The 16,536-nt window shown below is 43.5% G+C and overlaps 1 protein-coding gene across 4 annotated transcripts in view; it reads right to left on the bottom strand.

Moving 5' to 3' along the window:
* Positions 1 to 16,031, bottom strand: part of LOC148030343 (uncharacterized) — a 41,602-nt gene extending 25,571 nt beyond the window's left edge. For 2 of the 4 annotated variants that reach the window (XM_087686649.1, XM_087686652.1), the window contains exons 1-2: positions 14,656 to 16,026; positions 14,347 to 14,399 (exon numbers count right to left, since the gene is read on the bottom strand). In XM_087686649.1, the coding sequence (XP_087542775.1) occupies positions 14,347 to 14,399; positions 14,656 to 15,400 (798 nt within the window). In that variant the 5' untranslated portion in view covers positions 15,401 to 16,026. Of the gene's footprint in view, positions 1 to 14,346; positions 14,400 to 14,655 lie in introns of all 4 variants that reach the window. The other 2 variants (XM_087686650.1, XM_087686653.1) reach the window with 2 other exon arrangements.
* Between the last annotated feature and the right edge of the window lie 505 nt (positions 16,032 to 16,536).

Below are 16,536 nucleotides of genomic sequence, written 5' to 3' on the forward strand. Positions count from 1 at the left end.
AAAGACTCCACATGCCATATTTGTGGAAAGACTAGCCATTGGAAGAAGGATTGCCCTGACAAAGACACGAAGGACACCAAGAAGAAGAACACCAAGGATTCTGGAGCGGTGGCTGCACCCTCGTCAGCTGCATTTCTTCATCTAGCTGTCATTGAGAACGCTTCACCGAATGCTTCTGATGCTGCGATGACGGCTCCCCAGGCTCGAGAGTGGATCGTTGATAGTGGTGCCTCACGGCACATGACTCCTTCATCAGATGGTGTTGCCCAATTGCGACCCTCGCATGGGCAAATTCTCATTGGAGACAGCTCTTCAGTATCTATTGCAGGTCGGGGTAAGATGCAGCTTATTCCCGATGGACGAGGTGGTACCCATACCTCAAAGGTTTCACATGTACCAGGATTAGGGTACCATCTTCTTTCAGTTCATAAGATTTGCTCCCTTCGCCTTTTGGTGGAGTTTGACAGTACTACGGTGCGAGTCCTTAATTGTGGATCGAGGAAGGTTCTATCATCCGGATATGAGGAGAACGGCATTTACAAACTGAAGTCTTCCACCACCCTCTCTACTCTTCTTCTTACCTCTCAGTCACACTCAGAGTTATGGCATGCTCGGTTTGGTCACCTGAACTATGACTATCTTCGGAGGGCGTCATGTGGACAGCTTGTTCGAGGGTTGCCGGATATAGTGGTGAGCCAGCAGCCATGTGTCTCATGCATTCGGGGGAAGCAGCATAGGGATGCAATTCCCCACACAGCTTCGCGGCGGTCTACTTCACCGATGGAGCTAGTATCTACGGATCTATGTGGCCCTATGAGGAATGAGTCCTTGTGTGGGAGCTGTACTTCATGCTGATCGTGGATGACTACAGCAGAATGACATGGGCCTATTTTTTGGCATTAAAGTCAGAAGCTTTCTCGCACTTCAAGGATTGGCTTCTCTTTGAGGAGAACCGATCGGGCCGGAAATTGAAGACCTTGCGATCCAACAAGGGAGGTGAATTTGTTTCTAATGAGTTTGCTCGGTTTTGTGCAGATAAAGGAATTCACCAGGAGTTTGCCAATACCAACACTCCTCAAGAAAATGGTATTCTTGAACGGAAGAACCGCAGTGTGATCGAGATGGCGCGCACCATGATGGAGCACCGACAGACCCCTCAGGTTCTGTGGGCCGAGGCTATGGCTATTGCAGTCCACATCCTTAATCGATCCCCTACTTCAACCGTGGAAGGGATGACCCCATTTGAGGCTTATTTTGGGACAAAGCCAGATGTTTCTTACTTTCGGGTCTTTGGGTGTGATGCCTATGTTCACATTCCCAAGGCTCACCGTGATAAATTTGAAGCCGCTTCCCGAAAACAGGTATTTGTTGGCTACAGCTCCCAGTCCCAAGGCTACCGACTGTATGATCCCGTCAAGCGGGATGTGTACACTAGCCGTGATGTGCGGTTTGTGGAGGTTCCGGCTACTTCAATGGGTGAGGAGCATCCCGTTCTTGGAGATCCCGGGGAGAGTTGGGCTCCCTCTACAGTTCCACTGGAGCCCGTGCCTTTTGATTATGATTCTGTTTCTGACACAGAGTCTACTATTCCACCGGACACCTCTGAGGAGTTACCACCGGTGGATATTCCAGAGTCTTCTGTTGATGGAGAGAGACGAGGGGAGGTTCGGCCTCCTCCTCGCTGGGCCCGTGACACACTCCGTGATTCAGGGATCGAGGGGGTTCCTGAGGAGTGGGGACCACAGGATGGTCCACGGCGGTCATGGAGGCACCAGGCACATTCTACGGAGCTTGTTTGCTCCAACTATTGTTTGATGACCCGTGTTATGCAGGATCGAGAGCCCACCTCCGTGAAGGAGGCTTTACAGTCCGCACCATGGAAGAAAGCTATGGAAGCCGAGTTGGAGGCTATTGAGAGGAATGGCACTTGGTCACTCGTGCCCCGCCCCTCGAAGAAGAAGGTGATTGGAGTCAAGTGGGTTTTCAAAACCAAATACCAGTTCTTTGGATAAGCACAAGGCTCACCTTGTTGCTAAAGGTTTTGCACAGCGCCGAGGTATTGACTGTCATGATACTTTTGCCCCCACAGCTCGTATGGCGACCATTAGAGCTGTTCTTGCTTTGGCTGGCCATAGGAGATGGCCTGTTTATCGGTTGGATGTGAAGTCGGCCTTCCTCAATGGTGATTTGAAGGAGGAGATCTATGTTGAACAGCCTCCTGGCTTTGGATCTTCCGATGGGAAAGTCTACAGGTTGAAGAAGGCCTTGTATGGCCTCAAGCAGGCTCCGCGTGCATGGAACGAGAAGATTGATTCATTCCTCCACTCTCAGTTGGGATATCGGCGGTCCCAGGCCGATCCGCAGCTGTATGTTCACACTTCTGAGGATGGGTGTGTGCTTTTTGTCTTATATGTTGATGATTTGATTGTCACAGGTGATGCTGCACAGCAGGTCCAGGAGACGAAGTTAGCTTTACATTGGACGTTCGAGATGACGGACTTGGGTCTACTCCATTTCTTTTTGGGCCATGAGATTTATCAGTCTCAGAGGGGACTCTTCATCTCTCAACAGAGATATGTACAGGAGCTCTTGGTGTCTTTTGAGATGGAGGATAGTCGGGCCCTATCTACTCCTATGGATCCGAACTGGAAGGTCACTTCCCATTCAGCTTCTCCTTTGGCGGATGCGTCCCGCTATCGTTAGTTGATTGGGTCCTTGATTTGGCTTCTCAACACTAGGGTTGATCTATGTTTTGCTGTTGGGCTCTTGGCAGGGTTTATGAGTGAACCTAAGACAGTGCATTGGCAGGCTGCTCAGAGGATACTTCGGTATTTGAGGGGGACGTCTGATTTAGGGATTTTTTACCCCGCACGCACAGATGGTTCAGATCTTGTACTTGCAGGTTGGAGCGACTCGGATTGGGCCGGTGATGTGGACCACAGGCGGTCTACTACAAGTTACTGTTTTACCTTAGGTGCAGGTGTTATTTCATGGAGTAGCAAGAAGCAGCCCACGGTAGCCCTTTCGTCTACTGAGGCGGAATATCGGGCCGCGTCTTCCACCACATGTGAGGCTATGTGGCTTCGGAGATTATTGGAGGAGCTTGGGGTGCCCCCAGACTCGTCCTACTTTGTTGCGATGTGACAATGAAAGTTGCATTGCCTTGGCACGGAATCCTGTTTTTCATGCCCGGACGAAGCACATAGAGATCCAGTACCACTTCATCCGAGAGAAGCTTCTGGATGAGACCATCATTGTGGAGTACTGCAAGACGGAGGACAATCTTGCGGATTTGTTTACGAAGGCACTTCCTCAGGCTCTACTTCGGAGACATTCCAGATCCCTCAGGCTTCTGCCCTGCCCAGGCTCTGAGAGGGGGTGTTAGAGATCAAATCATAGCCTGATCAGGGGCAGCAGGGCAGGTGGCCTGGTGCAGTCGGACAGGCAGTCGGACTGCACAGTCGGACTGTCACGTGCAGTCCGACCTGCAGCAGGCAGTCGGCTGCATTTAATGCATGCAGCCGACTGGGCATTTCTAGCGCCCTGTTTTTTGTCCCGTTTTCGGCTATTTATACCCGACTTCTTCAGCAGTCTAGGACACTTCTCTGCTCGCAGATTACAGACCGGTGACACGCGCAGATTCCGTCTCTGTTCGCAGATTTCAGACAGGAGACAGTGCAAACTGCAGCGGACTTCGAGGTGAACAGCAAGTTGCATCGTCGAGGTGGAGACACGCAGTCCAGCGCACTGCGCCCGTGTATATATCTGCATATCTTTGTATTCAGCACTCTTTATATAGCAGATCTTCATCGTCCACTGTCTCTTTCTCTCTCTTCTCTCTCTGCGTTCTCTCTCTCTCAGTCCTACGCTTCCGCACCGCTGCACTCTGACACTTTCTATATTCAACGTTTATTTCTTGTTCAGTGTAGATTTATTTTTTCTCATCTTACAATCTCTTTCTATTCCTTTGTGTTTGTGTTTGTGTTTTCTTTTTGTTGCACACTCTCACAGGACCCACACAATGGGTTAAAGAAAAGACAGTACACGCTTCCATCTATATGACCCAATTTATTGGGCACCTATGACTGAAACTCAAGCATATCAAGGTTAAGCTTGCACACAATAAGCATTAATGGCTTGAAGTGTGGGCTAGGTCCACCAAAACAAATCGTTACAATCAACAAGATGACATGATCCTAAAATATTTATACAATGTATACGTATAAGCTAAAAGCTTAACATGCACATATCCTTACATGGAAAACTCATATGAAGATTTTGACACTATTTTTGTAATATATTCGTAAAGAGGTTTCACATAACACCCATATTGGAGAGTATCCCTAATTTCTAAGGGATCCCTAAATTTTAGGAGCCTTAGATTGGTCTAAAAATGTTGGCTCTAAAAATAGGATTGACATTCTAAAAATAGTCAATTTTGTGTTCAAGTATTGTTTTCTAAATTTGGTTGTTTCTATTCTTGACAGCACTCAGCCCAAAAAGGAAAGCCATTGTCACACAAGCTTCCAAGTGTCCTACCACTCGTCACACCTCATGACATGAAGCTAAACACTTGTCTTGTGCTACTTCACTTTCTCTTTTTGCACTAGCTATCCCCTTGCCCCTATAAAGAGAGCTCTTTTCTCCTCATTTTACGTCAATTTGCTTAGTTATAAACTCTTGTGCAGCAACAAAAGATAGCCTAACGTTAGCCCCATCCATCTGCATCATCATCCAAATGAGCTTATCTTTAAGCTCAAGGGAGGTGCACCACAATCAAGATATGAAGTTGATCAAAATATAAAACCCTGGACTCCCGGAGGACACACTGACATTGAACATGTACTAGTTTTCAATCCAAATCAATATGTGAATCAATTAAAGGTAAAGAGATTTCATTTTCTAGTCCTTATACTTTTACCAATGCACAAATTATGGGTACAAGTATTCATGATAGCCTTGTTAGAGATTTAGTCACCTACAGAACGGGCACAAGCATATACAAGGCAATCTAAACAGTTTCACTATGTAAACAAGCAAGTCAAACAAGTCAAGCACGCTCGACAAGTTGGACAGATGTACCAAATGGCCGGCTGCATTTTTCACAGCAAATTAATGATTACTTAATTACGTTAATTTTTGTCAGCCAATTATGCAGCAGTGGCCAGGTCATTTTTATTATTTTATTCAACCTATTTACTCAGTTTTCGTGCAGGTCGAGAGAGATCGTTGGCTGGTTGTACTCACATGGCCCTTTGTACATATCTGCCTTCAGTATTCAACATTCATTCTCTGCAGTCTTCAGCATTCTATTGTCTCTTTCTCTCTCTCTTCTCTCTATGTTCACTTCTTTCTTTCAATCCGGTCACACTTCCCCGTTTGCTGCACCCAACAGACCTTGACCCCTACCAATATGCTAATATAAATAGAGGTGACTCAAGAAGAAAACCATCAACAAGTAATACCTCTTGTACGGTTGGAAATTCAAAAAGGGAAGTTTCTTTTGAAGTTCTTTGCATTCAAGCACTCCACTCATTACAACTACATTTTGCACTCAAAATCCACAAGCATCTAATTCTAAAATCCCACCCTTCCTTTTGTTGTGCCTTCATCCATGCATTCATGTTTGTCACACTTCACTACACCAAGGGGACCACAAAATTTACTCACCTATCCCTTAGGTCCTTATGCTTATGCACACAAAGGTGGTGGAGTTGCATCAAGGGTGGGGACTTATCCCCCACACCAAGCACCTACCTACAAGGACTCCTTCACAAGAGTTACCTACCCAAGTGTATCCCACCCCTAGTGTTGCCCAATTCGTACCACAGTTTGTGCATATGTCCTCACCTAGTACACCTTTTCATTTTGTTTCGGTGCCTCAACCTACACTAGGGCAATGGCCTCAAGCTCCTATGCCTCCTCCTTTGGCACCTTTTGATATCTTAGGCTCTGTTCTTGTCATTCCAGCCTACCCCTATTATCAAACACCTCAAAAGTATTTATTCTTCATCTGCGTCTGCCAAAAATGCCTTTGCCAACAAGACTCATTTTAACGGGTCTAACTACACCACATGGTCAAATCTCATGAGGTACATTCTAGATTCACAATACTTGTGGGGCCTAGTTCAAGGGTAACCCCAAATAGACCCTCATTGGGCTCCTCCAAAGGTTGAGTTAATGCAAAGATCTTTTACTCAAATTCCACTCACCATTACAACACTTTGACCTAGCATTTGAGCAATGGGACTACTTGACTGACCCTTGTGTGGCTTGAGATAGGACCCATCATATCAATCTCGACCATGAGCTCCAAGCATTCAAGTTAACCAACCAAGATGACCCTAAGGTCAAGTTAGCAAAATACCAACGTTCACTCATGGAGTTTGCCGCTATGGAGCTTCCTAAGTCCCCTATTGACCAAGTAAGCACGATCCACCACAAAGCCACCCCATCTTGAAGAATTTTCCACACGACAAAACAAAAACCTTCTATTTGCACAACTTTGTTGCTTAGGAAGAGCAATTTTCTTTAGCATGACCACAATCAAGGTACTCGATGCCAAGATTGGTTTAGTGATTGTTCGCAGTGAGATATAGCCTAATGGCCTCTATTTAATATTCTATCCCAACCAATCATTTGAGACTTCAAGTTCTAGAGATTTCATGGCCCAACTTCTACTAGGTATCCTATGAGTGAGGAGTATCTCTAGCATTAGTGCTTACGACACCTTTGGTATGACTCTCTTTACAAGTTATCATGCCTATCATATGGTTGAGGGCCTTCCGCACCTAAAACTATCTAAACACGCCGGTAAAGCATTGCACTCCATACCCTCAACAAACCACACATAAAGCCGAGGGTCCCCTTTGGTTGATTCATGTTAACCCTAGTGGAACTACAATCAAAGTCCACAATGACCTTAAATGACACATATTTCTTTTTATTAGCGAATGACTATTCAAGATATATATGGGTATACTTTCACAAGAACAAATCTAATGCCTTTTTCATAATTCTTAACATGGGTGTGATTAGTGCATGAAATGGTTATCCGTATTGGGATACTAAACAGTAACAACAATGAAGAGTTTCTCTTCCACCAATTCTCTGGGTTGTACATGAGCATGGCATTCACCGCAAGCTCACCTCTACCAATTTTCCTTCTCAAAATAGAGCCATAGAGCCTAGAAACCAGACTATAATGAGCATGGCTTACTCTATACTATTTGCAACAAAGCTACCCAAGTGTCTATGGTTTGGGATTGTTAACACTTCAATGTACATCCTCAACTGGTGTCAAAGTGCGGTGATCCTATAAGCTCATGTTCCATCAAAGCCTTGGCTTTTGTAGCCTACTCTTCTAATACTCAAGCATACCAATTGTTTGATCCTAAAATAAACCCTAGCATTATAAGAAGAGCCATTGTCTTTGACAAGAAGGCCATTGTGTAGCCCCCTGCACCAACCGAATCCTCTAAGTTATCCCTCAACCTACACTACCTGAGATCATGCCATTTGAACCTAGTCTATTTTCCACTCCTCATCCAACCGTAGAGTCTTCAACTTCCAAGCCCTCCCAAGGACCCATTACCTCAATGGAACCAACAAACCATGGTGGAATTTGGGGCATCCTTCCACCAAATTCCATCACGAAGGGACCCAAAAGATCTACTAGGCCCGCACCTTCTGCTGCATTTACATCTGTCTTTACAACAAATTATGTCTACATTCTAAGCTGAACTGTTGACAAAAGGCTCTAAAGCATCCCCAATGGCGAAAGGCCATGGGAAAGAAATCATAAGAGCATTGATCAGAATGAAATCTAAACCTTGGTGGATTGTCCAAGGTATTTGGAATTAGTACAAGAGTTTTGGCTAAAGCATAGTGTTGATTATGAAGAAACCTTTATGCCTACAAAGCACAACTGACATCCTTCCGGTTGTTAGTAGTAGCCTTGGCTGCCCATCATGGTTGGCCTCTCTCTCAAATGGATGTCAAAAGCACCTTTTTGAACGGTGTTATCTAAAGGGTAACATTTGTGGAGCAACCTCTTGCATTTTCTCTTCCAAACCACAAAGATAAGGTATTTCATTTGCACAAAGCTCTTTATGGGCTGAAGCAAGCACCATGTTCCCAGTTTCATAAAATGAATGAGTTTCTCAAATCACATGGTTCTGATCTATCCCATATGACCCGAACTTGTACATAAAAACCACTTCACAAGGAGTAAGCTATATCGTTCTTTATGTCAATGATCTGTCGATTACTGATTCAGATTTTGCTACAATAGTGGATATAAAGGTAAAACTCTGCTCCATATTTGAAATGATACTCTGGTAAGCTATTTTATTTGTCAAAAATATGCCCTCTACTTAGTGGATTGATATTGCACCAATGAAACACGGCCCATAGCCACTCCTCTTGATCCCATTGTAAAGCTTTCTAAGGATCCTCATGCATAGCCCTTTGATGAGCATACCTATCATTCTATGGTGGAAAAGCCATTACGTTGATCCATACTAGGCCAAATTTAGCTTTTTCAGTTTCGTTGCTCAATCAAAATTTCAATGCACCAAAAATTCCATATTAGATTGGATGTTTGCATGTGTTGAGATATGTTAAGTTTACTTATTCTTTTGGATTAGACTTTGGTAAAGCTTTGACCTTGCAAGGGTACACTAACTCTGATTGTTACATCCCTGGACATCTGGATGGGCACTAGTAGCATTGGTCACAATGGTCATGAAGTGACTTAGGGGCGAATGCACTAAGGGCACTTCAAGATTAGGGCAACCAAGTCCTATTTATAGGACTCAAGACCCGATTATGCACATTCATTGTACGATCACCACTCTTAAACTCTTAGTGCATTGGCCGACACATCTGTACACCGAGATGGTGTGGACAAGTAGTATGGGACACCGACCCTTGGGATGTGGTCATGACTTGAAGTGCTGCTACTAGCTAGCTCCCAGGCTCAAGGGTGAGACGGTTTGGTTTTGTGGCTGGGAGGTGAGTTTGATTTCCAATCCTTTTTATTCATGGATATGGCTCGTATCGTGCCACTGTGTAGGTTGGATCCTATGGGAATATTGCCCATGGCAGCTACATTTTCTCTTTGGGTACAAATCCCATTGTTTGGTCAAGCCGTAAACAAGAGACGATTGTTGTCTCTACTACCCAGGTTGAGAATCGAGCTTTCTACAATAACACCACCAACACCATCTACCTAAGAGCTTACTAGTAGAGCTTCAGTTCTAACACATCATCTCGATTGTGATCTTCTACAACAACCAAAGTGTGATAGCACTTACTGGTAAGCTCGAGGACGAAGCATGTCAACATCACTACCATTTCACCATAGAGCAAGTGGAGTTAAGCACTATATGTCTAGAGGTCATACCATCATCACATAATTTTGCAAATGTTATGACCAAACATATCAATCACCCAATTTTACAGTATCTTCTTTGATAGATGGACGTGGGTGCTCACTCCCCTTCAACATTGAGATAATGAAGAGCCCAAGTTTCTATAACTTTCATTTCACTATGTGGTAGTGAGAGGAGGGGGCTTCTTCTCGTAGCGCTTGCACGATTTTAATCACTATTCTATCAAATCCATTTGTACTTTGTATCATCATCCATTTACCTCTTAATGATCATGATTGTAAAAGGATGCCTCAGCAAGTGGACAATTCCTATATGAGGGCATTGTCCAAGTGGCACAGTTGCATAGTGTTCTATTTAAACACAACACTTTGTATTACCCATTGCATAAAATTATGCATTGGCATTGTGTTTTTGTGACAAATCACTTTGGAATATGGATGAGGGAAAACCCTACTTTTGGTAGACACTCATCCAAGGATGAAAATCTCTTGGCATTTGTACATACTACTCCTTTTTCCTCATCACAAAGTAATCAACTCGAGATCCACTATATTCATGGCATATCGTACATGGCAGTATATCCTATGGCACATACCTATATATTTTTCCATGTCACCGTCAACATGACAAGTGGTTGGGAGCCTTTCTCTTTTGTTGTGCTGAATCTACACATCCCTCTTTTTCCTCCTTGGGCACAAATTCTTTTTTTAAGAGAATTTCATAAAACAAAACAAAACAAAAACAAAAGCTAGAAAGAGGGTAAGTTCAAAAGTAATTTCATCACCTTTACACATCTTGATAAGCCACTAAGCAATAATTGACAAGCATCCTCTTGGGCAGCCATCATGCGCCCTTGGACTAATGCCTTGGCTGCTTTGAGGTGGAACGCCTCAAGGTATTATGGGCTGAGCTAAGCTTGCAACTCTCCTAGGTTCCAATTTCAAGCCTAAGAGAGGGTGTTAAGCTAAAAGAGATGTATTACCAAAACAAGGTGAATTACGAATTAAACCTTTATTAGCTTATCTTAAACAGCCCTGAAACTCAATTTATACCAAAGTTTCTATGCCCTATAAGCAAACATTCCAACTTTTGGGAGGATTCACATCTATAAATAGAGAGGCTGCCCAACCACTTGCTCAATCTTGTTTTGTAAATTCTCCACAAGCTAGTGCCTTCATCCAATATTGTCTACACTCCTTCATTGGTGGATACCTCAGTTCGTGGTGCGGCCAGCTATCACCCAGGTCCAATCTACCTGCCTCAACACATGTGCATGATGCGCTTGTTGCACGTGCTCTATTTCTAGAGAGTTCAAAGCATTTTGCAGCTGTCACCAACCATTCCAAGCTACATTTGCACTATGTAGGATCACCCAAGCAACTGACATCAACTTCCAAGCAGTTGGCAGCATCTACAAAGGAGCAAGAGGCTGCACTTTGATCACATTGCAGTGGTCTACATCAAACAAATGCATCTTCAACCTGCTGCCCATCTTCCAGAGCTCTCTAGTTTGCATTTTCCAACTGTCACCCAGCGTTTTAACACTGCAGGCAATCTTGCTACCACTGCCATTGATCAGCCTGGTCCAAACAATTTCCTCACTCTGATCTGCATTTACTGCAGCTGATTGCATATAAAGGTTGCCTGCTTCAATCCAGAATCCATTCGCATTATAAACTCTTCTCTTGTTTATCTTTGCCCCAATCCACTCTGAAACACACAAATTCAAGGTCTTGTATTCACTTTGCTAGTATGTTTTCAGCATTCATTTCTCTTTCTTTTTGCGTTACTCTTCACCTTTGAGTTCCACAATTTATTGTTATATTTTGTTGTACACACTATGTTTATCTTCTTTGCTCAAGTATTTCTTTACATGAGTCTCACAAGCAAGAGATGTACACAGAACAATACATAAATTAACAAGTACACTTCTAAATTTGGCCATCCCTATGCCCATCCCTGCCATACTGGTTCAATGCTTTTGATGATTCGGAAGAGGAGCTTCTTCCTTCTTCTCTCAATTGGCAATCACACCAATCAGTTCATTGCAAGGATCGATGCACAAATCGACCTTCAAGGCCTCATTCTCCCTTTGTTAGGGAAGGTCAAGAAGATCAATACCCCTACTCCGCCTCCTACTTCTCTCCATATGTCCTACAAGGCCCGCACTTCTGGCCCTCAAATTTCTATGATCCCTTTCAAAGGGGGACAATATCAGTGATACGGTTGTGGATTCCCTGGCCCCTGATGCTTCAAAGGGGAACAATATTGGTGATGCGGCTGTGGATTCCCTAGCCCCTAATGTTTCAAAGGGGGATTCCTAGGATCATGAGGAGCTTCTCCATCAACACACTATATTGATGAACTTCTTCAACTTTGGCATTTTTTCTACCATCCTTGGATCCATTCAATCTTCTTTGGTCGTTAACCACATCCAATATTTGAGAGGGGGTGTTAGCTGTCATATTTGTCATGCAAAGTCATCTCCTACATAAGAACCTTAGTCCAAGCCGGATGGGGACGTTAGGAGCTCTGACATGTCTATCAAGTGTTTTGACAAAGGAGACAGCTCATTCTAGAGCATGCATTTCTTTTTCAATCGATTTAGTTGTGTTTACATTGGCTAATTATTTTCCAGCCAAGTATTTTTTTCGAGTATTATTTGATTGTGTTCACACCACATAGAAGAGGCAATCAACATTTTCTCTTAGTGACTACATTTCCTGCGCTATTTAACGCAGATCGGCGAGCATTTTTGGTCCCCGTTATATTCAAACAGTCAATTTTGGGCATTTCTTGCTATATATAGCTGCCCAACCTAATTGGCTGGTCATTCTGTTTTTTGTAGGTTCCAACACACTCCAATGTTCCAATACTCCCCCATCTTCCGATGTGCCATCCATCATTAGCCTGATACAATGCCCTCACTAATGCCTTGGGCTGCATGCAAGTACTGATCAATCCTTCTTTGTACTCAGCATTCCTTCAAAGTCTAGTGCAAATTTTCTTCGCCCATTCTCTTCTTCAATTGCAGTCTTTCTCTTCCCTTCTCTCTCCATGTTCACATTTCCTCTTCCATTGTACACTCTCATAGTTTTATCTACACAAAGCAAACGCATATGCATTTGGGTATGAAAGTATATTTAGACACCTCAACTAAAACGTATGTGACACCCTAAAATCTACTCAAAATATATAGAGCCTAGGAACTCGCAAAAAAAAAAGCTTCTAAGCTTGTAATTACAAGTTAGAACAAATGAAAGATTATAATCAAAGAGAGAGTGCTTAGCTTGGAGAAAGAAAGGTAAAATGATAGCTGCAAACCACCTCAAAGTTTGCAAGAACTACACACAACACGAGCAAACATACGTTGTATAAAAAAGATATAACAACTTATACTTCGATTAAGCCTAGAAGTATAAATTGCATCTCGTACTATTAATCCATATCCTCTTTGCAATGAATCATCATGGAAAGTGCAAGCATGAAATGATTCTTACGATGCATAAACTCTAGGAAAATATCGTTTGTCAACAGCATAAATTATCAAGTAAAAGGTTGCTTGTTTAGCATGAATTTTGTTCGCAAAGTGTAGGAAAATTATTTGGAATTAACCTAACCTCAAATCGATAAAGTTTAGGATTGAAAGCACATCTTGCCACAAACCACTTTTTTGGTGCTTGAAGGGTATCATAAAATCTTTGTATGTGGCATGCACAACACTCCTCAAGTAGGCTATCACTTGTAACCAAGCTGGACAACAAAAACATGAATAAGGTCACCCCAATAAATCTAGAGACTAGAATAGGGAAGACGCTAGGACGTCACTGGCCCATGTCATGGCTCCCCTTACTATAAGGACTTACCTGCAAGGACTACACCTAGTTCACCAATGCTTACCATCTAAGATAAGCCATGGCCATGACAAAGTTGCATGCCATAAGAATTATACTAGCACGTGCTTTGGGTTTATTTTAAAAAGAAAAAATGTACTGGAGCTAAAAACACATAAGAGTCAGATATCTTAACAACATCATGCCCAAGAAGAACATAAAACAAAGAAAGAATGTGTGTATATGTTGCAACTCTTATACAGTGTAGCAATTCAAAGTTGATCATAAGCAATGATTGAGTTGAACAAAAACATAAATATATTACCTGAGGCTATATATGTGCATGGCAATTTCAACTTGAGAGCCATGAAGTAGCATATTCAATTTCAAAAACCAAATCATCAATGAATAACAAAGATGCAGTAAAACATCTAAAGTTAGAAATATACCCCTCTAGCATTCTCAAAAGTCAACGACAATTATCAAGTGCTTCCTTAGAATTTTGGAGTCTCAACCTCCTAGTCCAGGACTAGGGGAACCTCAATGAACAGCTTGATAAACAGAAATAGATTCAAACAGAGCACCTCTTTTTAGCAGTTTCAACTAAAAGGGATGCCTTTTAAAGTGGTTCTAGCTTAAGTGTCTGAAAACCAGGTTAATGGGGAGTGTTTAAAGTAATATATAGCCAATGTGGTACTAGTCTTAGGGTGATTAACACCACCATGCCCACTTGCCATTTCACGATTATGGGCTTCTGGTGGGCAGTTTGATGTGAAGTATTAACCCACCACATATCATGAAAGTAATGTTTGCCCCATGGTTTCCCTCTCGTGGAGGCCCTGGGGTGTTTTGCCATACAGGACACAGAACAGGCAAAGCCACTTGCACACTGCCAACTTGGGACCACAGCCCATCTCTTTGTTTTTTGGTTACATGGTGAGAGGGTCAACAGGTGGTGTGACACCACCCTTAATCATGTGAGCAAAAATCAGCCCCTGTTCTGGCTCCAGTACATATTTGGACAGATGCATTTGATAGCAATATTTCAACTTGTTTGCAAAAACAGCAATGTAAGAACCAGCAATCTGTATAAAAAAGAGGCTTAGGAAGGTCAGTACCTCTCCTGCCGCAATGGTTATGATATGAGGAGTAAAACCCTGCCCTGCTGCACCTAAATTAGCAAGAAGTAAATGCCTGTTGTTAACCACATGATCGAGTCAACAAAATTTATACTGATTCAGCATTACACAAAATAACAGCTCGGATCTAGAAAATCAAACGCATTAACCCTCATGCACACTTGCACAGTATAATTAATCACTTGAGAATCCCTAGCTGTCCAATACATGAAGACATGCACCTTAAACCCCATATGCTCCTCCTTACGAAAAGTCAGATCTATGATTAATGAGCAAAACTTTTGATACCAAGTGCTTCCATTTGCGCTTTCTTTCCATAGGTACGGCCTTTTTTTGCTGCAGAAGAGCTGACATTGGGCGAGTATGGCAGCAATGCCAATGCTGCACCATTTGCATCTGTGACGTACTTCCTTGGCCGACCCCTCTTCTTCTTGGGAGGTTCAGAGCGTGATGCACCCATGGTAGTTCCAATCTGCTGACTTGGGACAGTCACATGGTGCTGCGCAATAGCTGGAGGTGGTGTGGGGGGCACCGCACCACCGTCGGGGAGATATGATGAGGATGGCGAGTTGGCAGCGTGGCTAGGGTTTGCCGGAAGGGCAAGGGTGTGACCCGGGGAAGGCCTGGTGGCAGCAGGGGCATGGATGATTGTGGAAGGGGATGCAAAATGTGGGGAGGGGGGGTAGTTGGAGGCACCATCGGTGCTACCGATGGCACCCTGCACTGTGCCAGGGGGACCGCTGGTAGCACGGTGTGGGAGGAGGGGGTGGTGCTGGTGGTAGTAGTGATGGTGCTGCTGTTGTTGTTGCTGCTGCTGCTGGTGTTGATGTTGCTGTTGTTGTTGATGTTGATGTTGATGTTGTTGCTGCTGGTGAAGATGGTTATGGTGTTGCTGCTGCTGTTGCAGTTGCTGCTGCTGCTGCTGATAAATGGCGGCCAGATGGGTCCCGAAGCCTCCAGCTGAATGCAGATAGTTGGAAGATCCAAGTGGGCGGTGCCCTGCGGTAGCTTCCTTGCCTCCCCCTGCTTCCATGCATAGAAATGGATCCAAAGAAGAGTAAAATATGACGCTGGGGGTGCCTCAAGGGGGGTGTTTTACGAGCCTGGTGATGACCTCTGTCTCTGTTTTCTTTCCTTCTTTCCTGCTTCTGTGTCTCTGTTTCCCTCTCTCTGTGTGTCGGATTCTCTTTGATCGAGAGGTGAATGAATTTTTTGTAATGTCAAGAGTCAACCTGGTTGTGCATCCGGTATGGGGGTTGTGTCACCCACCTTCCCTCATGGCACACCCAACCCTAATTTAAAAGGGGGGTGCTGAATTTGGCAAGAATTGAATGAAAGTTGATGAGCGCACACCAGTACAGAGCACTTTGAAAGAGGCGGGTCTCCTACCCCCCTGCCTCAACCCTCAAACACAATGGACGGTCCGATGGTTGCAACGATTCATATAAAAGGCCAAAGCTTTGAGACCGCCCAACTATCAACGTATCTCACCTTGCTTGCATCCCCATGCAATCAATCCAAGTAACCTCACACACACCACATCAGCACTAAATGCACCCACTATGTCTACATCATAAGTGTTGACAGTGCAAGGTGGAGAGTGACTTGCTTCTATCGTCGAGCAACCACTATTGTCCCTTCTAAAGCAACCGCATCAATGCTATGGGTAGGCATATAGTTTGAGCGAGCTTTCAAAGCACAAATGGAGGACTCAGGGTATGCCAACACAAATGGCGGTTTACCATCACAAGTTTGTAATCAATTCATGACAATGCTATCATGTGGGAAGCCAAGGAAATATATAGGTTGCTTGATGTAATCACCAAAAGTTTTTGCAACATATCATTGTCTGCAATGCACCCACCCAAAAAAAAACAAAAACAAAAACCTCAAAGCCTGTAAATTAACTTTTTGTCTCTCAAAGTCTTGGGATCTCCATAGCAACATTCATTGATGGACACCTAGCAAATCAAGATGGATAATGTTTCAATATGTGTTCTTTTAAGCATTAGGTATGTTGATCTTATTCCTTCTCACAAGCAAATCCCACTTTTTATAAAGAGTATCAAATTGCATGTTTGAGGCCTTGGATACTAGATTCCATTAAAAAAAACCACTTTTGTAGAAAGGCAAAAGCACATAGTAATTACTAATGATGAGATGGAATAA

This window comes from Lygodium microphyllum, chromosome 10 (assembly GCF_053477565.2).
Source record: "Lygodium microphyllum isolate KBCC chromosome 10, Lygodium_microphyllum_v1.1.10, whole genome shotgun sequence".
Lineage (NCBI taxonomy): Eukaryota > Viridiplantae > Streptophyta > Polypodiopsida > Schizaeales > Lygodiaceae > Lygodium > Lygodium microphyllum.